The sequence below is a fragment of the Grosmannia clavigera genome (genome assembly GCF_000143105.1).
Source record: "Grosmannia clavigera kw1407 unplaced genomic scaffold GCSC_161, whole genome shotgun sequence".
Lineage (NCBI taxonomy): Eukaryota > Fungi > Ascomycota > Sordariomycetes > Ophiostomatales > Ophiostomataceae > Leptographium > Leptographium clavigerum.
This window is the reverse complement of record NW_014040778.1, coordinates 880,990-905,062: the sequence shown is the minus strand read 5'-3', so window position 1 is coordinate 905,062 and position 24,073 is coordinate 880,990. Positions and strand designations below refer to the sequence as shown.

The following is a 24,073-nucleotide window of genomic DNA, read 5'->3' as shown; positions in this document are numbered from 1 at the left end:
TATCGGAAAACTCGGCTCCATAAATAGCTGCGTCACGTGCAACAGATAAGCAATTACCCTCCAATTCGGCCAACACTTGCAAGACCGGTCGATGTGCGTGCCGGGAGACGACAACACGGGAGGCTGAGATCCACGTTTACTCCGTGCTGATGCGGAGTAGGTATTCATCATATTGCCGTGACTCGCAGCGGAGATGTGGGTGTCCCTGGACGATGGTCCCCATGGTGTACATGATGATCTAGGTAAATTTCTACAGTTGCGAATATGCGATGAACAGCAGGATGAGGCATTAGCACAGAAAACGATTCAGCATCACGGTCACCACTGACCAAATAACAATTGAGTCAGATAGAAATGGGTAGGGCACGCCTCCGATTTCGGCAAACACCTTTCCTACAGCATACAACACTGCAGATCTCCTTTAGCGTATTCGTTCAGTGATAGACGGCACTGATAGGACAATTGCCGTCTCCATGCGATATAACAAGGGGCCAGTGTTGCCGTTGCTCCCCCTCTCGGTCTCTACCATTCTCTGGTACCGATATTGTGCGAATCATGGCTTCGTCCTCCCCGAGCAGCACCCGTCCGACGGTGATGATCCGCCAGGGCACTCTTGAAGGCACGATCATAGATGCAGTGGCACGGCCAATCGAAGGCTTCCTCGGCGTCCCATATGCGCTGCCACCGACAGGCGAGCGCCGTTTCCGACCACCGGTGCCCGTAGCGACGTCGTCGGCCGTCATCGATGCCTCCAAGTTTGGCCCAGCAGCACCGGGCAAGCCGCTCCGGCCTGGTACCAACCTCACGTATTCCGAAGACTGCCTGACGGCCAACATCTTCCGCCACGTGCCGGACTCTGAGACGGCAACAAAGCTGCCGGTCGCCGTCTACATACACGGAGGGGCCTTCAACCGGGGCACATCTTCTAGCCACAATACCGCGTCTTTTCTGGCAAATTCAGCCGAGCCCTTTATCGTGGTATCCTTCAACTACCGTCTAGGAGCCCTTGGCTTCCTTCCCTCGGCGCTGAGTGCCAAGGAAGGCGCCCTGAACCTCGGTCTCCGCGACCAGATCCTGCTGCTGGAGTGGGTGCAGGAGAACATTGTGGCCTTTGGCGGCGATCCGAACAACGTGGCCATCTTTGGCATCTCGGCCGGCGGCCACTCTGTACGTAATTTTCCGGAATCGTCCAGGCTCATGGGCTAACGCTTTTCACTATCGGCCCAGGTCGGACACCACCTCTTCAACTACAAGGACGGCGTGGCTCCTCTGTTTCACCGGGCGCTGTTGGAGTCGGGCGCCACGACGTCTCGAGCGGTGCGGCCGTACGATGCACCCGTTCACGAGGCACAGTTCAGCGATCTGCTAAAGGAGGTAGGCGTGCCGGAGTCGTTGCCGGAAGATCAGATCTTCAGCTTCCTTCGCAAGGTGCCCGAGGACGTGATCACGGCGGCGCAGACAGCCGTGTTCGACAAGTACAACCCATCGTTGCGCTGGGCCTTCCAGCCGGTCATCGACGGTGACATCATCCCGCGCGCGCCTCTCGAGTCGTGGATGCTGGGCCGCTGGCACAAGATGCGCATCATGACCGGCTTCAACGGCAACGAGGGCTCGCTCTACGTCGACAAGAAGATGGACGAGCCGGATCAGTTTGTCCACTTCTTCCACGAACTGCTGCCGCTGCTGACCGATGCCGATCTCGAGGCCATCGACCGGCTGTACCCCGATCCGACCAAATTTCCCGAATCTGCCTACACCGAGACCCGCGATGGCTACGGCCTCGGCTCGCAGTACAAGCGCATCGAGGCTGCCTATGGCCACTACGCCTATGTCGCGCCCGTACGCCAGACGGCCGAGCTGGCTTCGGCCGGCCAGGAGTCCCCCGTCTTTCTCTACCACTGGGCTCTCATCTCCACCGTGCTCAATGGTGCCCAGCATGCCGACAACTTGAACTATGAATGCCGTGATCCTATCGTGGTCGACAGGTCGCCAGCCCAGGCCGAGGTGGCCGGCCATATGCACGCCTACATCACTAGCTTCCTTCTCCACGGTTGTCCAAACAAGGTGCGCGGCGAGTATTCCGACCGGCCCAAGTGGGAGGCTTACACGCCGGCGAAGCCAAAGACGCTGATCTTCGGCCTGGGAAACGAGGAGCTTATCGGCGGGCCTGTCGGCACGGCGTCGCAGTGTGTCGAGGACACTTGGGCACGCAAGGAGAGCGAGTTTTGGTGGAGCAAGGTCGACGTCTCACAGCAATAGTAGGCCATGCATACTAGCCGAATCCGAATAAAAAAACAAGAAACAGCCCGCATGTCATCTGGCATGATATTTACATAGTATGTCGGATTATTAAAGTAACTACAGCCTCGAATCCTCTCCAAGTTTTTACGGCGAGATGACCTTGAGGAAGTCACTGGTCAGGTCTGTGTAAAAGGTGGAGCCCTTGACGACTGAAGGCGCGCCGGCCGTTGTGACGTTGCAGTTGGATGTCCAGCTGCCGGACTTCTTGTACTTGTTGCCGACATAGGCGGCGTAGTCGTCCAGGAGGCACGAGTAGCCAGGGCCGTTCTGGCAGCTGGGAATGGGGTAGACGACGTCGTTGAGGGTCACACGCACAAAGGTGTTGTTGGTAGTGGACTGGCTAAACTGCTGGCGGCGCGTGCACGTAGAGCCCGATGTGCGCTGAGCAAGAGGCAGCAGCGGGGAGACGTCAGTGTTGTCTAGCGGCTTGACGGCGCAGTTGAGGCGCTCAAAGGCGACCTGGCCGCGCATGGTGGTGAAGCGGTTGCCAATGTAGAGCCGGTTCGGATCCATGGAGCTGGCGGAGAGCGCAGCCTGGGCATCGTGGACGCCGGAGGCAGTGATGAGCTCGTTCAACTGGCCGTCATTGAGGAAGCTGACCAGCAGGTCGGGCACCTGGAAGGCGTTCCCGTCGGCGGCGGTGCCCTTCTGGCTCGGACCCTTGGCCAAAAGGCCGACGACGGCGTTCAGGAAGGGCAGCATCATGGTGGCCGGCAGGTCGGTGCCCGGGCCGACGCCGTAGTAGTAGCGCAGGTCGTTGGAGTACTGATAATGCTGCAGCTCCTCGTTGGTGAAGACGTTGCACCACGGCGAGACCTTGCCGGTGATCTGCGATTCGAAGCCGCATAGATACGGCATTTGCGACACGTCCGAGGACGTCAGCGTCAGGTTGCCGCTGATGAGGGCCTGCAGGCGCTTCTGGATCGGCGGCACGTAGACGTTGGTCCAGTTGGTCGCGTAGGCGCCGCCAGACACATCGACAAAGTTGGGACAGGCGTCCGATGGAGCGAGAGAGTTGCCGATGGCGTCGGTCGAGCCTGTGGACGTCACAACCACGACGTTGCCCAGGCTTGTCGCGTTGACGCCGAGGAAGCCGGTGGTAAAGAGCCGAGCCGTCTGCACCACGCGACTGTAGTTGTTGGCCCACACGTGCAGCTCGTCGCCCTCGCTATACAGCGCAGGATAGCGCGTGCGCAGCGCGTAGGCCATGTCGAAGATCTCCTTCTGGCCCGTCGGCGACAGGTTCGACATCTGCAGGCCCGGTGCCGTCAGGACCGGCTTCCATGACTGCAGGAACGACAGGCTGCCCGAAGCCGTGTAACCGTTTTTGACGGCGAACTGCAGCGGATCAGCAACCGGTGAGTGAGGGGAAAGAGAATGCCGCGTACCCGCTCCTGCATATCCACCCAGCCAGCATAGGCACCAGGATCTGGGTAGCGAGATCCATGGCGGGATACGTAGAATGCTTGCTCGACCGTACAGTTCTCGGGCACATCATACGGGATGCCGTACACATTGGGACCTATTGCCAGAGAACCTGTATCAGCAGCATATCCACGCCGGCCCAGCAGGGACGCGTCTTACCCGGGGCGTAAGGACCGTTGGCACCGAGCCAGTTGAGCGGGTTTTCCGCCGCAGACGTGTTCGGGAAGTTGATGTCGTACGTGGGGGCCAGCAACGTGCCGACCTGGCCGCTGGCGAGACCGGCCAGAGCCAAGATGGCAGAGGAGCGCATAGACATATCGATCAGAGCCGGGGAAATACGTGCAAAGACAGAAGCGAGTGAAAACTGTCAGGACACACATCCTGTCTGCGAGCAGCTGTAGAGCTGTGCCGACACCGCTACTTATGCAGCAGGCCCTGCAATGCCCCTCCCAGGGCCGACTGTTCCAGAGTGATCATCAGAGCAAGGGCCCATATTGTCCGTTTCTGTATTCTTATCGTGGCGGTGCTAGTGAGAACCCGGCAATGCCCGGTGGCACGATGCTCAGAAACCCCGGCTCTTTGGCTGGTTCGCGTTTTGGGGCCTGTCCCGTCGACCCGCCACGCAGAGCACTAGCCAGGGGTTTCTCTGGCTTTCTCGGGGCTGCATACGCCTTACGGCAGGCCCTTGTGTCGTCTGTTCATTTCATTTAGAGTGGGTGGATGTGTAAAAAGTTGGAAAAGTGGGTGCTAGTGACCTAACAGCAGCGCACGTGGCCGCTGCCACTCCCTTGCGCTAGGTATGTACTGTGGCTTCTACTCCGTGCACCACTAGTCTGTCACGCACGTTCTGCGTGATCACCAGTGTAAGACCCGTACGGTAATCCTTGTGGGATATTCGTCCGGACCAGTTGCACGTATCGTAGTAAGCTCTAAGGCCTTCAGAAGATCTAGTGATGATATTTCGTTCGGTGGTTAACTGATGAAAGACCAGACTGTGCGCAGTATGCGCGCAGATCAGGGCTTCGTCTTATCTAGTAATTTCGGCGGCCGAGGTTAAGTCAGGTGACCTCGGGGAAATCCACAGTACGTCGTACGGAGTAATAACGGACACGTGTGCGTCCCGTGACCTGTAAGGAAGAGTTTTTTTCAAGCACGCCGCAAGCCAAGCGCAGCTAGAAGGAGCGCAGGCATGTAATAGGAATGTGTTGATGCAACGAAAGCCCCAGTGGGGAGTGACCAACGAAGAAATGCAACGTCTGATTGCTAGATTTTACACATGGAACTCGAAGCTTTGACCATGAGCATTTAGCGGAGCTTCCGAACCAGAAATTCGTGTCTCTGCAACTACATGACCAAAGCAGGAAGACAAACGACCAAGAAGTTCTTCTGCTTGTGGTGCAACCATGGTGGGCCGCCTCGTCTCTCATGTGCTTCGGCCTCGTGTTGGTTTGTCCCCTGTGCATCTGCATTCGCCCTGGTCACTCACCGTCCTACAAGGTCGCAGCCAGTGCCATCTCAACACCATACGCCATGTATCGTGCTGCTCGCACGAGAAAAAGAAAAAGCAGTTGCATCTACATCACCACACAGCCAAGCCCGTCCTACGCCTGACTTCTACCGCATTCTGGACGTCGACCCCGACATGGAAGCGCGCCTCTGTCAACACACTGCGCTGCCTGGTGGGCTGCTCAGCAGGCGACCTTACCGCTATGTGGATACTGCAAGCCCATTTTTCCGGACTTGGCATGTGGCCGATCATGGCAATATCCAGTTAGGTTCACCCCAGATTGGCCGTACATACTCCGTACTACGAGCAGGATCGATAATCTGACGGCAGCTCCTGTTCGCCAACATCCCTTCCCCACAGTCACCAGCGGTCTAGCGTCTTCCATAGCCCTTGAAACAGTTCTTCTCCGCTTCGGCCGTGACAAGCTCACCTGGCTGCGGGCAGCTCAGACCGCTGTCGGTATGAGCTTTATATCCATGATCACCATGGAGATCGCAGAGAATGCGGTGGACTATCACCTGACTGGAGGCGCTGTGGCACTTGGTGATCCTATGTTTTGGACCGCAGCAGCCGTCGCCATGGCCGCGGGCTTCATTGCTCCGCTTCCCTACAATTATATTCGGCTACGCCGTTTCGGCAAGGCTTGCCATTAAGAGGGGCAAGAAACCAGGCTATTGCTTCTCTTCTACTCAAATAATCAGTCACATTGGCACTTGGAAGACCAGTCGTATTCGGAGCCAGTTGAGGCTTGGGCATGATCACGAAGTTGGCTACGTTGCGACAAGGCATCGAAAGAAATATGCGGTATTAGAAACAGATTGGTAGAGAACACAAGAAGATCAGACAGTTTTTCAGCCAAAAACTACAAAGGCGTTAATCGAAACTGTGCACGATCTTGCAAATTCTGAACCAGGGTTTATGAGTAGTTAGTTATATAGTACAATACCAGCCACACGTCATTCGTCCTAGTACACCATTGCGTCCATCTCGTGTGCATCCTCGTCCTCATTTCCTTCGCCATAATCGTCGGCAGTCCCATGTTCGTGGTTGAAGATAACATGCACGCGTGCTGAGCCAAACTTGCGAGTCGGTGTTTTCTTTGCAAATAACCAGTCAAGTTCCTCGTATGTTCGGCCTCTTGTCTCTGGAAGTCTGAAAAAAGCCCATGTGAAGGTCAAGAGCGCCGTGCCGCTCCAAAAGAAGCTGGCATATCCCTTCAGGTTCAGCTGATCCGGGTTCATAAAATATGGCTGTACCACATTGCCACTTATCTGCGCGATATAGTAGGAGTTGCGCGCAAGACACACCGTTTTCTGACGCAGCCGTGTCGAACTGACCTCGGCTGGGATCGTCCATCCCAGCTGGCCAATTGAAACTTGAAAGACAAACGTCCATGTGAGCGTGAGGATGGCTTGGATCATACCGACTGCCCGTGATTCCTCTAGCCAGATATTGAGAACGCCGATTATGACAAGGATGGCCGTCATCGACATTATACCCCAAAGATAGATTTGTCGGCGGCCGTACCTGGGCATCAGAGCAAACCAATTGACAAGGGTACCAACAAAAGCTAGAGCCGTCCCGCCCGTGTTAAGGATGTACGTCTGGTGCGCCTGCAAGCCGACCTGCTGGAAGAAATATGTCGAGTTGTACGCGAATGCCGATCCTGCCAACACTTGGCCTGCAAAAGCCATGCACGCGATTTCCGTGCGGCGCCGTTCGATGCCACGGAAACAGTCCCAGTAGCTAGTCCCTGGAGTCACCCTTTTCTCCATCTCGTTTGTCTGTACGATGTGGGCAAGCGTGGATTTGGCGTTGATATCGCAGCCAGCCGTGCTCTGCCGCTGCAATCGGCATAGCGATGCTTCGGCCTTGTCCAACTGTCTGGTGCGCACAAGGTGCCATGGCGATTCCGGTGCAAGCAAGAGAACTGGGGTGATGACTGCAGGCCAGGCCCATTGCAATGCAAAAGGGATGCGGAAGGACCACTCGTCCGTCCGGTCCACGAGGCCGGCGAGAATGCCGGCCGCAATGAGCTGCCCAATGATAAAGCACATGTTTGTGTAGGATGTCAAGTACGGTCGCAGGCACAAAGGAAGAACCTCAGATGCGTATGTCGGGGCTGACGACGCGAATATGCCCCAGGGTATGCCACACAGCAGCTCGCCAATCATCAACACCACGATATTGGGTGCGAAAAATGTAAAACACACGGTGCCACACAGGCCAAGCAGCGCCCCCAACAAAACGCGCTTCTGTCCAAGCCGATTGACAATGTGGCCGTTGAGAAAGACACCGAGGAAGCAGCCGACGCTCGAGCTGTTGCCCAGAGCTGCCTGCCACGCTGCAGTAAGCTGGTGCTGACCGTGCGTATCAATAAACTGGCCATACTTGGCTGCAAACATAGGGTAGGCAAAAAAGTTTCCAATCCTACACGTGCGAGTCAGACAGAGGATGCAGGAATCAACACAGAGGAGAGGCGCACAGAATAGTGTCGTATCCTTCCATGACGACGCAAGCCGACGCCACTAGGCACCAAAATATGGCCATTGGGTACATGTTGACGGCTTGTAACAGGGTGAGTTCGTGTTCGGCTCGGATATAGTCACGAACTCGGGCGTCGTCTACCTCTCCTCTCGATATGCTTTCGTATTCAGCGCCATCTTCAACATGTTCCAATTGAGACCTGGACTGCTCGACCGAAGCCTTTTCCAGTTCTCGCGACCGGTGCGCTTTCTCTGGATGTCCCTTATCTTTGTCATGCTCTCTAGCGATTCCCTGGGAGTCGTCCGAGAGAAGGGCAAAAGACTCGCTAGAATCGTAATCGTCGAGCGAATGCGACTGAGATTGCCGTAGAGCCAGCTCAGCCTGGATAGAATCATCGCGTGAAAACGCCATTTTTGCATCTCGTTCCTTTTGGAACCATGGTGCTCGGTTCGTCGTTACATTAGCTGCATTGCTCTTTGCAACGAGCAAAATGATTGACGACCGAGGAGAGCAACCAGACCTTAAAAGGTAAGCATGCATTAGTCATCAGCCAATCACGCGAGGCCAAAACGCCACGGGCGCTGATCGTTCTTTGGAAATGCAATACATCTTTAAAACAGCACAAGCTAAAAGCGGCTTGTTTTATCCAATTATTTAAATCAGATTGGCACCACGAGCCAATATTGGCGATGCCAAAATATTCGCCGCAAATGACGAGCAAAGGGTACCATGTCAGATGGTGGATGACTAGGATTGTGTGGATCCCGTCACGATCGTCGCGAAAGCAGCACTGTAAGGTATGACGTACGTGAAAGAATCTGTACATAAAATTCCAGCCGCCTCTTCTCTATTGGGAGTAGGCAAGGATTCTGTTTGCAACAAAAGACCCTATCGTTGGACTTCTTGATGAAGTAGAGACTTGGACTCTAGATCACGTGCCAGCCACAGTTGATATATTTCATACTGAATTTCCATTCTAAAATAGTGCATCCTACTAATGTCCCGATCAACATCACTAGTTGCGCTTCCTCCCCTGTTTGCTGAATGCTCTCTGCCGCTTGCAATCTAAAAAGCTTTACGCTGCGGCGTGCTTGTTAGTATCTTGTCCTTCCCGCCATTCCGTTATGCTCTTGCCCCATCACAAAAAAAACGAAGCTAACCATAAAGTACTGTGTATCTTAGATTCCTAACTACCGGTCTTCTTTTTGTTCTTTTCTTATTTGCCTTACAAGGTATATTCCGCCTGGCGAGATTTCTTTTTGGCTCTTTTTGTGTCTGTATTACTTGTTTATCTATTGTTGTATCTATACTAACTAGACAGATGAAGGTGACGTTCTTCGGACGGCGGTCGATCCAGTGGGTTCCTACCCCCGAGGAGTTCAACGCATTAGTCGGCGCTGGTCATGGAAATCTCAACGTTGAGGTTGGTGCAGCCCTTGGGGATATCAACGCTGTCCTCCATAATTTCAACGCCGAGATCAACATTGCACCATTGGCAGATCCGCGATTTCTCGACTATTTGCGGGACGAAATCAACAAGCCAATCCAAGAACCGCAAAACCTATCGCCGACGGCCCGTATAGAGAAACGAATGTGGTCTTTGGCCATTCTAAACATTGCGCTCGACCCAACAGCATCGATTTTGACAGCCACGCCAGAACCTTACATACTACGTTTTCCATATGAGGTGGTTCTTTACGGCCTGATTGGCACGCTATCCGCTCACACCTCTGCGTGGCTCATTGGACGCGGTGGCAGGGGACCACCCAGAGAATATGCCGACGTCAAAGCTCAAAGGGAGGTGCCTACGTTCTACAACAATCGCTGTCTTTTGACAGGTACGATGAAGCCGCAAGGTGCACATATCATTCCTGTTCGAGCAAAAGCAGTCAACCGTATGGATACTTGGAACACATTGAGTATGTTCTGGCCATTGCCTGAAGTTGAAACCCTGGACTTGCACGGTCGCGAGAGGGAAAACATCCTCCCGTTGACGCACACAGTTCATGATATGTGGGACTCTTTCCATTTTGGAATCCGTCCCATTGAGCATCCAACCAACCCCCAGCACCACCTTTACATCCAAATGGTATGGCTTATTGACATGAATGGTGACCGCGTGGAATCCGACTGGAGTCACGCCGGCTTTGGCAGCGCCAGTGACTACCGGCGCGGCAGCACTCCCAACTTCCCTGCCGTACAGCACGGTGACGTCTACGAGCTAGAGACGGATAATCCGACCACGGAACCACTTCCGAGCTTGCATTTCTTGCATATACAGTATGCCATCCATAAAATCATGGCAGGAATCAGGGCCGCTGGATCGCTCAGGGAGCTCTTCAACGACGATCCGCCTTCGGACGTGGGAGGCTACGGTGCTCGTGTCGACAATATCGATGACATAAACGACATTGCTGATATTGACGTGCCACCGATGTGGCAGCCGATCCTGGAGGCAGCCGTGAATGCTGGCGTCCTGACCAAAGAAAAGGCACTTCTTTGGGGCAAAGCCTTTTCGAAAGAGGCCAAGGACAAGGCAGAAGCAGACGCGGAGGCAGAGGCAGAGCTAGCTAATTTGGGAGATAACAAGGAAGCCAACGTACCTCAGATAGACCCTTAGAATGGGACTTTCCAAGACAAGCAGCCAGCAGACACCCCAGGTGCAACCCCAACTGCCACCAAATTTTTCACAGAAAAGCCGCCTACTCCAATTCTTTCTCAGACGCTAGGCAAGACGAAGCGGGAAACTGCCAATGAAGGAGAGTCTTCTAACAAAGCTGAAATGGGCATCTTGCCGGCATTGGAATTGGACAGTTCAAAGGGGACCTCCAAACGGGGCACGTGGCGCGTCCTGAGGAAGAAGGCAAAGAGCATGGGTGAGGGTCTTCGACTAGCCTTCAAGGGCAGCAGCAATAGAGAACTCTAAGCGACTCCGAAACAGACTTATTGAATGTTCGGCGCCACGCGGTGAGACAAGAGAAGAATGTTCCAATAGACGCAAGGTCATCGAGAGCTCATCGTGTTGTGGGGACGGCACTCTGTACCAAATCCCCTTCTGAAACAAAATCACCACAATGAAAAGGCGACTACCTCATATTTAAGGTAGAACGGACGAGGCCGCCTCTTCAAGAATCCGTAGCACTTCTTTGATGAAAGGATCTCCATGGGCAGACTCGCTTTTGGCAACGTCGAGCGGCGTCTGGCCCTCTTCGTTTATTGCTGTTAGAACCCCGTCATGCGACAGGAGATAGGGGAGGGCCTGGTTGACACCCCACTAGTAGAGACCGCGAGCCAGCTCGTGCAGGGAGGTGGCGTGGCCGGGGATGTCTTCGTCCGGGTCTGTTACCATGAGTTCGATGTCGCCGTCTAGCTGCACTGTCAAACTTTCAGGAGCTGCTCAGGAGAGGATCATTGGTGGTATGGAAGCGAAGTCCCTTCTCCGTACGAGTCGCTCTACGAACAGAGTCTCCTGGCCCTATGGCGGATAGCTGTCGTCGCCGACTTTAGTAGCGTAGCCATTACTGCCCCTGTTAGCGACGATGTGGCTTCGGCAGAGATCTGGTGTTTTGTGTTTTGCGGACTGCGTCTTATTTACTATGGGGTTGTGGGCCTGATTAAGTTAGTCCGTTTTATGCTTTTGGATTATGGGTAATACTCCGTACCTAGTGAGTGTATCTTGTCCGAGACGAAAAAGCAACTACACCGACCCCATAAGCGACGGCTACGACAAGAAGTTCAAGGTATACGCGAAAGTGGTCGCGGGCGGTGCTGATTTGCAGGTGCACGACTTTATGCAGCAGATTGGCGACAAGTACGTTACCTGCCTAGCCACAGAGGCACGGATCTGCTGCAAGGAGTGCTAGAGCAACTTGCAGAGCGACAGCTACTGCGACTACTGCTTCGATGACAAGTCTTGCTACGTGAACAGAGATTCGCTGGACAAGAGTGACGGCTACAATACAATGGCCAACCTAGCGCTCAACATGAGCTTTGCCAGCGAGTCGGAGCCGTGTCCGGGTGACTTCTCCGAGCGCGGCTACGGGCCCGACTGCCTGTACGAGCAGACAGTCTACTGGACGCTGCGCGATGACCAGGCGGACGTCTTCTATGCCAACTTGGAGAGCGCCACCGGCATCCCCAAGGACAAGATCGGCTTCGGCTACTACACCGACATCGACAACTGTAGCGGCAGCGGCAGCAAAGTCGGCGACGGCGATAACTGCTGGAACATCGATTATGAGCTCGGCGCGCCCTTCCCCAACGGCTACGGCACCGACGACGTGGCTAACCCTAAGGATGTGGCCAAGATCTAGCGCGGCATGTCTGCTGATGATCTGGCTAGACTCGGCGATCGCGTCGGCAACCGGATGAGTAGAATCAAAACCGTTACTGGCAAGTGTCTAGCATGAGATCGAAAGGGGGCCCTTTCATACTGTAGCGATATGCACCGGCTTGTATACACCGTAGAAATCAAGGATTAAAATAGAAGAGTCAAAATTTACTGTACGTTGTAATATGAGTATATTTCGTCGCTCTCTAGTTGTAATATACAGAAGTACTCCGTAGTTAAAGTTACTCTTCCTAACTAAATTGGCTTAAGGTACGGAGTATCTTACTCCGCAAGCTAGGTTAGAACCTGCTATAGTGGGATGTGTCGTACTCCGTAGTTTGCTCCGTACTCCGTACTCCGTATTAAGCTTCATATCAACCGGGTCCCCACACGTATTTGGTGCTTGATGCACGTCCTATGTTCCAATTAAAGTGGGACGTGGCACAGTTATTGAATCTGTCAACGTCACGTGAGACCAGGTATCCCGCGCGAGACCCCCACGCAACTGTGCTATCACCACATTCTGAAAAGCCTCACTTCATGGCCCTTAATGTATATTATAAGGCCTTAAAGTCTATTTTGGCTGAGATCTTCTTAGTCTGCAGTCCACTTCGATCACTAAATTGCAAGAGATCCTTCGTCCTATCACCAATTTAGGTCTCAGTGTTCCTTGCATTTTTCTTTTGTCCTTTCATTCAATCCCATTTCTCACTTATACTTGTACCTATCAGTGATTCTACCCTCAGTACGTCTGAGACTTGGCGAAGGCTTGCGGTAATCACCAATGGCTTCGATGTGGCCACATGATATCGACCTTACTCTCTTCAGTGCCAACCGAGAAACCCACAGCTGGTGCTGGAACTCTAATGTGGTGGTATCACAAACAAGGACAGGTGTCAAAATTGGAAAAATACTGACAATTATATTATTCATCTATCAAAACTGTGTCGTTCATACCAATAGGCTAAAAAGGTCCAGTTCAGAATTGCTACTGTATCCACCACTTATACGATGTTATACCTGCATAGTTTCGGGAATGCTTACGCTGGCTACGCCTTGACGATGCTCTCCCATATTACTAGGCGTCTTGGTAGACCTGTAATAATAGTGTGCTAAACTGGGGCAAGCGCTTGACAGGAATAATTGCCATTGGTAAGTCTAGCACAAGAACCGGGCTACCCCCCACTTTGATCAGGAGAGAGCGTAGGGGCTCGCTTTACTCTTTCTCCTTCCCAATTTTCGGGACCTCCGACACTTGCCATCAATTGAAGCGGCTCAAACCTGCACCCCAGATCAGTTTTGTCCCCGTTCTCCAGAGTCATAGAAGCAAGCAGACGCGAATGAGAGACAGACAGCCATAAGCGACAACAGCACGTCCTAGGCGTCCCGCAAAACGCCCCGCACGGTCACATATAAGGACCCGGCAGTGAGCAGGGGTTTGTTTCATTTCCCCAGACAGTCTTCCTCGTTCAACCGCTCAGCCGGCACAACAACGCTCTCAGAAAGTGCAACTGGGGCCACCGGCTATTTTTTTACGGTGTAATCTTTTGGGCATTCGGTCGTCAGCGGCCCACAGTATCGCTTTTCCATAATTGTTGCCTCCCACATTTTTACTTTCATCGTTGTTCGCCTATCCGTTCCTAATTCTCACCGCGTTACGCCTTCGTTGGCCCTATCCGAATCTTGCATACCACCTTTCGACCATGCAGATCGCGATCTTCACGATCGGCTCTTCTGTTCACTATCTACCTTGTGTGCGGAGCTCTATAGCATACATATTATGAACAGGGCAACCGCAGATCCGTCGGCCGAATGTCCACTCCACAAGATCCGTCTCCCGGCACCAGCGGTGGCTACAAGCGAGCCAGCCGCAAGGGCGCCCCTAGACGTTATGCGTGCCAGTATCCCGGCTGCGACAGGGTTTATTCTCGACAAGAGCATTTGCAAAGGCATCAGCTGAACCGTACGTTCACCACAGGCTTGGCAATCTTTGCTGAAAGCTGTCGGTTTTTCTTGCCACTGATTCTAACCACACTATCCTTGCAGACAACCCTACAGAAATATTTATCTGTGATAGGCAGGGTTGTACGCAGAGGTTCGTTCGTGCCGACCTGCTGGCTCGTCACAAGAAGCGCCACTCTGGTTCGTACACTCCCCGAAATCGAATCCAGAGCTTTAGCGATCCTCAGAATACCTCTCTTGCGCCTCCTCCTGCCGCACCCCTTCTGCCTCCGAGAGAAGCGAAGGACTCTGGGCCTGAAGGAGAACGAAGAAACGGGCCGGAAAGCACATCGCAAACTTGTACATCCACAGCTCCTTCCATTTCGCACCCATCAGCGAGTGTTCCCCATGATGCCGCTATCCTGTTGACCCCAGAGTCGAGCACCAACCAGCCTCTGCCACAGAGTCAGACACACATCCAACCCCACAGCCTATCACAAGCATCACCAACCGAGACTGATTGGACTACTGGTGCACTTATGAGAGATCCAAGAGCGTGCGACGTCCGCCGCCCAAAAGCAGGCACCATCTATCCTCCATCCCCCCAACAGCAAATTACTCCACATGTGGCGGACCTTCAGCATCATCATGTCCATAGCCACGGTCAAGAAATCCAGGAGACGGCGCCTGGCGTGATGCCTTTCAACGCCATGCAGTTCATGGACTCGACCCTTGTACGAGATTACTTTACTTCGTGGCTTTTCGATAATCAGGCGTCCTTTAGCGATTTCAATATCGGACAGCTACCATTCCTAGAAGGTGGTCTCGAGTCACCTTTCAATAACAGTATTCATTATGACTACGAGTCATTGACAAGCCACTCGCACATTGACACACCGCCACGCCTGCCGGACATCGACGAAGGCATCTCTGAAATACGCCGACAGGAGGTTCTGCGGGAGTTTGAACTGTTCCGCGTCCGGCGATCTCGCACTGAATCACAAATGCCAGACCTGGATGGTGCCACTAGCACCGGAGGTCTCTCGATGCCGACCCTAAAAGTGATGAACGATTGTCTCAATGCCTATTGGGAATATGTGTCGCCGCGTGTTCCCATTGTTCACCAGCCTACTTTCTTCTGCAACACTTGCCCTCCGCTACTACTTCTCGTTGTTCTTGCACTTGGCGCTGCAGCTCTTCATGGCCGCCAAGGAGTCGCCATTGCATCCGAAGACTTTGCGGAGCTTGGCGGCTTTGCCGATAGCATCATAGTGAGTGCACGATGGGAAATATTGACAGACGATGAGGCATCACCCCCTGTTGCTCTTTGGGTGGCTCAGGCACTTCTTCTCATTGAATTCTACGAGAAGATGTACTCAACTCGCCGTCTCCACGAACGCTCACACATCTATCACTCGGCAACCCTGACTCTGCTGCGGCGAGGCAGTCCGCTTATTGGCCGTTCTGGCAGCGAGTCGCCTCCTGACGAGGCTCTTATTTCTTCGGCTACTAATGCGCCCCTGTCATCTGCAAATCACGATGATCACCGGCAACGGTCACTTGATCATCAACAACAAAGCAGTGACTGGCATGCTTGGTGGACACACTGGGCAGAAAAAGAGGCTATGCACAGAGTCGTCTTTGCCGCCTTTTGCTTTGACGTCACACATGCTGCTATGTTTGGCCATGCTGCCGACATGGCTCCTCACGAAATCCGCCTGCCTCTCCCGTGCGATGACAATTTATGGACGGCGTGGAAACCCGACGATGTGCGCAAGTACGACGCAGACTTACGCATGTACGGTGTAAAGCCTAGTTTCTTCTTGGATGGACTGAAGCGTGCTCTCCATGGCCAGGAGGTGCAGACGCATAGCTTTGGCCGCATGATCATCATGTGCGGGTTGCTGAGCGTTGGCTGGCATTTGAACCATCGTGAGAAACACGTCACGTGGCTAGAGCTGAAGACATCGTCATCTGAGGCGCACGAAAAATGGCGGGCGATTTTGCTCAAAGCCTTTGACAACTGGAAAGAAAGCTTTGATAGGGCCCACGGAGCCTTGGGTGCTATGCGGCCTGAGCCGGCCGTCTTGTCGTCTGTTTCGGCTACTATTGTTCGTCGTGGATGCTATAATGGACCTATCCAAAGTGCAGCAGTCCTTTACCACCTTTCCCATATCAGCCTGCACGTCGATATAATCGACTGCCAAGTATATGCAGGAGTGCAGCGAGTGCTTGGCCGCAAGATCACAACAAGAGACTACGCCAATGTGGTCTCACGAATGAAGAAGTGGGCTACACAGCCATCAACGCGCCACGCCATCTTGCAAGCTTTTCGCCTACTGCACCATGTTCTTGTCCAAGTGCCAGAATCGGAGAAGAGCCGCCATTGTCCGCCTGGATCTAATCAGATCGACTTGCCGCCTATAGAGAACCCGGGCTACTCGTGCAGGACAGAATCCGACCCGCACCGGCCCTGGATAATGTACTACTCAGCATTGAGTATATGGGCCTTTGTTCATGCTTTGGGCAGTTATAGGACGAGCCCAGCAGTACCGTACCATGAAGCATACCGGCCCAGTCTTGATCAACAGCTGCAGCGGTATCAGATGCAAAGCTTGCAGTCGCAGCCAACCTCGCATCCTGTTCGCACATATGATAAGATGAAGATGCAGAGCCAAAGAGCCAAAGAGCAGTGCATTCACATCCATCAGTACTCACCGCAAATTGCACATCCTGACCAACATACCAGCTACACGAACTATCATTACTCTTCTCAAAATCCACATATCACATCTATTCCTCCCATCAATACCCACCATAGTGTTGCAGTATATCTAAGCCGCATAGCCGAACTGTCAGAGATCAACGACGGTACCATATTTTCTCTTTCTGATGGACTTCCACATTTGTTGGACTACCTCCATAATATCCTATCTGAAGCTCGATCGGAGCTGCTTCACGAAGCTCATATGCGCCTAAAAAAGTGCCGGGATCTACTTCTTGGAGTTTCTGGCTTACTCTAAGAGTCACTTTGGCTCTGTAGTAGTCATGCACATGGGAAAGCTAGACAGGATTTGGCCTGTGGCTCAGTTTTCGACCTACGAGCTATGTTGAACTCGTGCGATGGAGCTTTCCGGCTTTCTTGCAAGTCGAAGTGCTTTCCCGTACATATTGTTGCCATCTTTGAGTACTTGGTCATAGTCGAGACCTATGAATAAGAGACTCATGATGAACAGCGCTACGGTAGTAACGGTAGCCATGACTCGCGACTTCGTTTTGATTTTAACATAAATAGCAATTTTTCGGCGAAACAAAATGATTTTTCCTCCTCTTGCAAAAGCCAAACTCGTCTACCTTCTTAATAACAGCTTACCGAAATACTGCCACGATAAAACCTCACACTTCAGCAATGTGCAAACACTATCCAGTCACGATGTACGTTGGATGTGGTCATCAGGTGTTCCATCAGCAAAATATTCGGAGGTATCAAGCTGCACAGAAATCGAACCAAACATGTAGGAACCTTCAAAATTTTACAGAGAGCCGGCCTGGTCGCTGTCCGACTTGTCTAGACCCCCGAGAGAGCAGCCGAAAGACCGCACCAGTAGAGCGGACCGCACCAAAGGAGCAACCAAGTGGCAGATCAAACCATAAATCGCATTCGCAAAATGTTTCTCTGGTAGATTTTTTCTGTTTTAACCCCGAAAACTCAACCCGTACTTCCCATCACCATCACAGGCATAAAATTGGTGAAGCCAGTGGTCATCATGGTGGTGGGTCTAATAACGCGCAAAATCGAGATACCAGGCAGGTAAAAGTGCCCTTGGTGCGATTCTTTTTGGGCAAGTAATATCAACAATAGCACATCCTTTGGGCATGTGCTGCTTAACCCTGAATAATGCTCTGAGAAACCGCAGAAGGAAACACCTCAGCACTCATGTAGCGTCGATAATATTCTCCATTAAGATTTAGCGACATGGAAACGAACAAAGATCTATTTCAAGCAAAAGCATAAACACTCGAGTCATTGTGAATAATTGTGCGTCGTAGGATCGACAGCAAGCGCTAGCAAACCATAATCGAAGTATTTGTAAGCTTTGTTTTGGGGTAATTTTTCGCCAATAATTAAGCAGTAGACATTAGCGATCTTGCACACTTTTGCTGTCGTACTTCAATATCGCCTGCCGTGATTCTATCTCATCTGTCATGACATATCTCGTCTATCTTGATTCAATCTTGTTTGTTGTAAACCAATCTCATTCATTTAATTTGAGGGGAAACAAGCTAAGGCTAAAGTAGAAGCCTGAGCTTGAAAGTCCTATGAGGCAGTTCGTGCATCCCCGCGCAACATCCTCCCAGTCTCTCCCCCATCGCACTTGCCATCTCGCCACCCGCGCTCTCTAACGGCTTGAGTGAAAGTGAGGTCGTCCTGGTTGCCCGCGTCCATGTAGGATAAGACACAATCATGTTCCCCTGGGCGGGGAGCAGCCGCGGAATTCGCATGACCAAACTGTTGCTGCACTTTTGATGGCAGCTGCTGGTAAGTGCGCCAGTGCGCAAACTCGGGTCCAAGATGCGGGTACGTGAGTAGATGCTGAGGCTGTTTATGACGGAGACGGTGTTGGTTTATCACGGCGGTGGAGCCGGAGGACATCGCAGCGTCGACTACGGAGAATTGACGGCCGAAGGGGCCGAAGGGGCTAGTTCGAGATTATCAAAACAAATGATGTCGACGAGCCGGTCAATGCTTCATTAAAATCATCTTCGTGACACTCGCGCTCATTGTCAAGATCCAGACGCAACTGCTCCTCTTCTACGATCTGAGGCTCGGATCCGAGCATGATTGCGTGAGGCGGCACGGATCCCGCGAGGTGTCCTAAACTCGTTGATCTGCATCACTTGTAAGTTAAAATTTGTTCCATTTACCTAGTAGGTGCAAGGATGGTTGGACTTACACCGTTGAAGGCCGCTTGGGCCGCGAATTTGGAGCTGCGTCGGTTCATTTTGACGCAGTTTAGCGAGACTGAGCTTACTATGCCTACTCTTCTCTTGTTTGTGTTTGCATTTGTCATAGTAGTGTTACTACCCCATTGTACCACCATCGTGACCGTCTCTGTGCCTTCAATTTTGGCTAGTAGTGTTATCTAAACAACGATCCAAGAATAGAAGATTGGCTGTACTGTATGGGTCTTAACTGTGGATAATGAGTCGCATAAAATACTCCGTACTAGGCAAGAAGTAGCTACTATGTACATGACGCACATTTCTGGGGTTGCAAGGCCATGTAGTAAGAGCTAAAAAGCACCAACCAGCCAACATCGCCAGACTCGCACCGCCGTTAATTTTATAATACTAGATGTAAGAAGGCATTCGGCTCAAAACAGAAAAAACGCCATATGTAAATTGCATCATTTCTTGGCGGCGTTTAATTTGCCTGATTACTAAGTGGAAGTGCTGAACGCTTTGTTGCCATTGTAGACCAGACAATGTACAACTTCAGGTGACAGTCACTCGCTTGTTGGCCATAGAATCTGCAATGAAAGCACAGGTGGTCCTGATTCTGGAGACTCGAAGCGTATAACGGAAGCTACCCAGTCAGTATATTTGAAGTAATATAAAGCTTCCCCATACCGTAAGCATATGCAGCTTAGGCGCTCAGTGAGATTTCATATTTTGTGTAGCTCAAAATATAATGTAAGTAAGTGGAGAACATCGAAAGATGTGAGGTACTTACATGACGGAAGATCATAAAAGATAATCAAAAGGTCAGGCCATAAACAATATAAACCCAATTGTGTCAATAACAAACAATGAAAGTCTATGGAATGGCGCACAATGAATGTCGGTTTGGGACTGTAGGTAGCTGTTCTTGCACGTACTTGCGTCTACCAAAAAACTACGATGCCTAAAAAGCATTTGTTTGCTTTACGATACCACTATCATGCAAAAATACTTCGAAAAAATAGTTTCTCAGTGCACTTTGTTATCTCTTAATTGGAAAACTTATTGACGTCTGTTCTGCCTGGCCTGTCCATGTAACAGGTGTCACGGCGCGTACAGCTGAACTTATGAACTTATGACGGCACGTAAAACAGCTAGGCATCTAAATATGTCTTACTAGGTTCATATGCAGCTTTATACGGAAGTGGACCCGAAATAAAAGCTTCTTGATCTCTCTTTTTGTGATTCAGCACCAGGTACTCTCTCAATGAAAAGTTCCTTTCGCTTTTCGCAAGCCGCGTGGCGATTTATATTAATACAAACAGCCAAGAAACTTCAACTGAGGGGGATGTAGCTCAGTGGTAGTAGCGTTGGCTTCCAGTTCCAAAGGTCGTCCGTTCGACTCGGGCCATCCTCAGTTTATTTTTTTTGGCGGTTTCGCGGCTACAATTGGCAATATCGGGGGTTTCAAGTTGCTATTTCTTATTAAGAGCTAAGACCCGATCTCTGCTGTCAATTTGTTGATGCCGACCCTAGTCTCTATGAAGAAAATGCCGAATCTGTACTCCGTACGCTGAACTTGATATCTGAGGACGCACTGTCGCCAAGATCGGGTGCGTTTTACGGACACGTATCCAGTGACGCGTAGTCTAGGTGCGCTGTGTCGATGGTGCTTTAGGAAGGTCACCCACATCAACGGTTTCCTGCTTGTTGGTGTTGTCGTCGGGGTAATACTAAGTATTACGGTCGTTACGCCGTAGCCTTCTGGCTTTTAGGATTATTCGCGGTGTGGGACTATCTGCTTCTACAAGATTGGCATCTGCTTTCGCAGTGAATATGTCACAGATCTGGTTATTCGAAGGTGTATGTTGATTTGGTAGATGATATCTTCTTTTTTACTACCACGGAAAGCCGTGGTGCTGTCATATTTATTTGACAGAGCTACACAGGTAATTGGGGACCGCAAAGCCTTGGGAGTAGCAGTGCGTCCAAATTCAGACTCACTGCCTTGGCTGTTCTACTTTTTCGTAAGCTTTGGAGATTAAAATGTTTGTAGTGTGCGAAAGTATTATGGTGCAGATTCGCAGGAAGGAAATCTACGGGTTGAATATATACCCCTAGCTAAGAAGGGAGATAGCAGATCTTCTCATTTTCCCGCCTTTTGCCGGACGCCATAGGGCCACAGACGTCCATTTGAGGAGCTGCGCATCTTTTAGCGTTGACGAATAGACAAGCCCGCAGGCCACCTTTAGGGCGTCCTTTAAGGACGCGCAACTGGCACGGTATAATCTGGCGCACGATAAAGCTGACAGATGGGCATAGATGGCCACTTAGCATTAACAGCAAAGACTGACTATGTAGATGTGATGGCGTATGCAAATTGCCAAGTATAATGAGCATTGTCTTCTTAAAGAAAGAAGGTAAGAACTAGTTTATGATAGACCCCTTGTAAGTGTCATGGTACTTAGTCATCTCCATAATTTGCCGAGTCAACAAAGTAACCCGATATATTGCTTAACAAGTAACGGTGTCTTTCTCGGAACACGAATATGCTGTCTCATGTATCTCTAAACTCGGCAAGCATAACCCCTATTTATGCATGCTATAGAAGTAAAGTCATAGCTTGTAAGTGGCTCTTTTGCTAGCAAAGGAGCTAATAAAAATATAACATGACATAAAATCAGTGAAGTTTGTGCTTTCTCGTGAATCCGCACATTACTATTGAAAGGTACGACCCATCAAAAGCACGCAATATAAAAACATGGTAGGCACTACGTACATTGGGCCAAGCTCGCGCATATTGCAAATATGAATAAAAAAATTGGTAAAAATAACTGAGGATGGCCCGAGTCGAACGGACGACCTTTGGAACTGGAAGCCAACGCTACTACCACTGAGCTACATCCCCCTCAGTTATGATTTCCTGCGGCATTTTGCGTTATCGTTGCTTCTCCAGTCCGAAGTTCCGTTCGTAGTAAATAGACAGAAGGGACAAGTGTAGAGACGAAAAAGCGACAGGGCCAGGGACGTGCACTCAAGCAAATATAAACAAGGAGTCTGCATCATCAGGGACGCTAGCCTAGTTTCCTATCTGGATAAGGAAGACTACCGAGCAAACTTTCTACTTCGTACAGCGGAACACACCTTCATATTTGTCGCAGCAAGTGCTCCTCTTTCCTTCACTAAGAAATTCACGTACTGTCTCCAGCACCAGATTATTTCCTGACAGGATTCAGCTTTTCTCGTAATTTTGTGCTGTCTTTCGCTCCTCTTCCTTGAGCAACTGCTGCCTCCATTTCATGCCCCTGTTCTGTATCAGGAACAGTCCCGGCATAGCAGCAACATAGATTATGCCAATCAAGAAAAAGGCCCAACCCGCACCCATGTGGCTTATCATAGGAGTTATTACTGCCGTTGCCGCAGCACCAACTAGGCACCGCGTTAGGTTGTTGGCCGCGACGGCGGCACCGGCCCGGCCGGGCGTCACGTCAACGAGCAGCGCGTTAGCTGCATTGTTGAAGCCGGTCATACCGATGCCATTGAGGAACAGTAGTACGCACAGTACAGCCAAATGTGCGCGTTTCTGGACCGCCCAACCCCAACACAGCATAACCGCGCACGAAAGCACGTAAAGGGGAATGCCCACCTTGAGGCGAGCTCGCTCGATAGGAAAGTCGGACAGATCTGCCTGGTGCGACCGGTCAACTTTCCTTCCTAGCTTGGCGGCCTCCTTTTGGTAGCCACGGTTGATTGCCGGGCCGACCACAAAGGCTGCCACGATGGAGCCGACAGCCAGCGGTAGGTAACAGAGGCCGATCTCCACCTCGTCGAGCCCGTATTCCTTCAGTGTCGACGGCAGTGACGTGCCAATGGCGTAGAAGCCGGCAAAAAGCAGGCTAGAGTACAGCAGTAGCAGGCCGATCTCCTTCTGCGTAGCCAGCTTCACCGATAGTAGCAGGTTCGGCACCTGAATCTTCAGTGGCGGTGGTGGCGTCGAGGCCGTGCTTGCAGCGTCAGTACCACCCGGGTGTACCGCCATCTGCTGCCTCTTCCGGGCTCGCTTATGCCGCTGCTCCTGCATAAGTTGAAAGAGCGTACGGTGGATGGGGTGCGGACGAACCGAACCGTCGCCGACAATCTTGCGGCAGGTTTCGGGCAAGAAGAGCATCAACCCGACGAAGAGAACAGCACCGACGATAGTGAGGAACCAGAATATGGAGCGCCAGCCGAGGTACTGTGATAGCAAGCCTCCCAGCACCGGACCCAAGCTGGGGGCGAACACGATTGGAATGATAGTGATACCGATATACTGCCCGCGCTCGGCACTGCTGACAATGTCCGCCACGACAGCTTGACACAGGGCTACTGTGCTGCTCGACCCGGCTGACTGGACGCAACGCACAACTAGCAGCGAAGCATAATTGCGGCAGAGCGCGAGACCGATGTTGGCGCCAATGTACACGACAAAACATATGGCGTAGGCGGGCCGGCGCCCGGCACCGTCTGCTAGGCCACCCACGAACATGGGCGTGATTCCCTGGAATATCATGTAGGTTGTGACCGTCAGGTTGACCTTGGAGGCCGTGATGTGGAAATCGGTTTCAATCTTGTTCAGTGCCGGAAGGTATATTTGGCCTGTCAGTGGCGAGATGAATGCTCCCAGCGATGCCCCAAGGACAATCCAGCGCTTCTCCCAAGTAGAATATATCGAGTACGGAGGTGGGACTTGCTCTTCTGGTGGTAGTGTGGTGACAACATTATGAATAGGGCTGGGGCTGGAGCTTGGGCTGCCCTCTTCATCGGCCACGACATCTTCACTCGGTGGTTCAACCAGCAGTACAGCTGTAGACAAATATGTTCTAGGCTTTGGCGCGCATTGCAAGTCTGCCGCTTTGTCGTCTGGTTGGCTACCAGCCATGCTTCGGCTGAATGTGGGAGTCCGAAACTAAGGCGGTCTAGGGCGGTAAGCCAGACAGGTCGCAAAAATCAATCAAAATGACAACGCTGGTTCACACGACAAGACGGTCCCATCTCTAGTCGTTTAGATTTCTTCGCTCATTAAATGCTTTATATTCCAAGAATCCTCATACTATAAATATGTCAGTCAGGCCGGGCCATGTGGTGGTATTTGTATTCAGCAC

At 51.8% G+C, this 24,073-nt stretch overlaps 9 protein-coding genes across 9 annotated transcripts; 5 read left to right on the top strand and 4 right to left on the bottom strand.

Annotated features, from left to right (window-relative positions):
* Positions 1 to 555: 555 nt before the first annotated feature.
* Positions 556 to 2,259, top strand: CMQ_8161 (acetylcholinesterase precursor; the record flags this gene model as incomplete). The annotated part of the gene is made up of 2 exons (XM_014315702.1): positions 556 to 1,167; positions 1,228 to 2,259. 2 exons carry the CDS (start codon positions 556 to 558, stop codon positions 2,257 to 2,259), a joined length of 1,644 nt encoding a protein of 547 aa, XP_014171177.1.
* A 126-nt stretch (positions 2,260 to 2,385) lies between these two features.
* Positions 2,386 to 4,042, bottom strand: CMQ_8202 (histidine acid phosphatase; the record flags this gene model as incomplete). Its single annotated transcript, XM_014315743.1, has 3 exons — positions 2,386 to 3,639; positions 3,690 to 3,823; positions 3,886 to 4,042. 3 exons carry the CDS (start codon positions 4,040 to 4,042, stop codon positions 2,386 to 2,388), a joined length of 1,545 nt encoding a protein of 514 aa, XP_014171218.1.
* A 1,032-nt stretch (positions 4,043 to 5,074) lies between these two features.
* Positions 5,075 to 5,886, top strand: CMQ_8078 (uncharacterized protein; the record flags this gene model as incomplete). Its single annotated transcript, XM_014315619.1, has 2 exons — positions 5,075 to 5,405; positions 5,498 to 5,886. 2 exons carry the CDS (start codon positions 5,075 to 5,077, stop codon positions 5,884 to 5,886), a joined length of 720 nt encoding a protein of 239 aa, XP_014171094.1.
* A 312-nt stretch (positions 5,887 to 6,198) lies between these two features.
* On the bottom strand, positions 6,199 to 8,131 carry CMQ_8073 (alpha-glucoside:hydrogen symporter; the record flags this gene model as incomplete). Its single annotated transcript, XM_014315614.1, has 2 exons — positions 6,199 to 7,663; positions 7,719 to 8,131. The coding sequence occupies 2 exons, from the start codon at positions 8,129 to 8,131 to the stop codon at positions 6,199 to 6,201; spliced, it is 1,878 nt and encodes a 625-aa protein (XP_014171089.1).
* A 910-nt stretch (positions 8,132 to 9,041) lies between these two features.
* Positions 9,042 to 10,340, top strand: CMQ_8295 (uncharacterized protein; the record flags this gene model as incomplete). Its single annotated transcript, XM_014315836.1, has 1 exon — positions 9,042 to 10,340. The coding sequence occupies one exon, from the start codon at positions 9,042 to 9,044 to the stop codon at positions 10,338 to 10,340; it is 1,299 nt and encodes a 432-aa protein (XP_014171311.1).
* Positions 10,341 to 10,955: 615 nt separating this feature from the next.
* CMQ_8116 (uncharacterized protein) lies at positions 10,956 to 12,033 on the top strand (the record flags this gene model as incomplete). Its single annotated transcript, XM_014315657.1, has 4 exons — positions 10,956 to 11,057; positions 11,184 to 11,338; positions 11,436 to 11,531; positions 11,649 to 12,033. The coding sequence occupies 4 exons, from the start codon at positions 10,956 to 10,958 to the stop codon at positions 12,031 to 12,033; spliced, it is 738 nt and encodes a 245-aa protein (XP_014171132.1).
* Positions 12,034 to 13,862: 1,829 nt separating this feature from the next.
* On the top strand, positions 13,863 to 16,472 carry CMQ_8262 (c2h2 finger domain containing protein; the record flags this gene model as incomplete). Its single annotated transcript, XM_014315803.1, has 3 exons — positions 13,863 to 14,013; positions 14,097 to 16,102; positions 16,419 to 16,472. The coding sequence occupies 3 exons, from the start codon at positions 13,863 to 13,865 to the stop codon at positions 16,470 to 16,472; spliced, it is 2,211 nt and encodes a 736-aa protein (XP_014171278.1).
* Positions 16,473 to 18,309: 1,837 nt separating this feature from the next.
* CMQ_8270 (uncharacterized protein) lies at positions 18,310 to 18,994 on the bottom strand (the record flags this gene model as incomplete). The annotated part of the gene is made up of 2 exons (XM_014315811.1): positions 18,310 to 18,591; positions 18,947 to 18,994. The coding sequence occupies 2 exons, from the start codon at positions 18,992 to 18,994 to the stop codon at positions 18,310 to 18,312; spliced, it is 330 nt and encodes a 109-aa protein (XP_014171286.1).
* A 3,170-nt stretch (positions 18,995 to 22,164) lies between these two features.
* CMQ_8291 (major facilitator superfamily transporter multidrug resistance) lies at positions 22,165 to 23,850 on the bottom strand (the record flags this gene model as incomplete). The annotated part of the gene is made up of 1 exon (XM_014315832.1): positions 22,165 to 23,850. One exon carries the CDS (start codon positions 23,848 to 23,850, stop codon positions 22,165 to 22,167), a length of 1,686 nt encoding a protein of 561 aa, XP_014171307.1.
* Between the last annotated feature and the right edge of the window lie 223 nt (positions 23,851 to 24,073).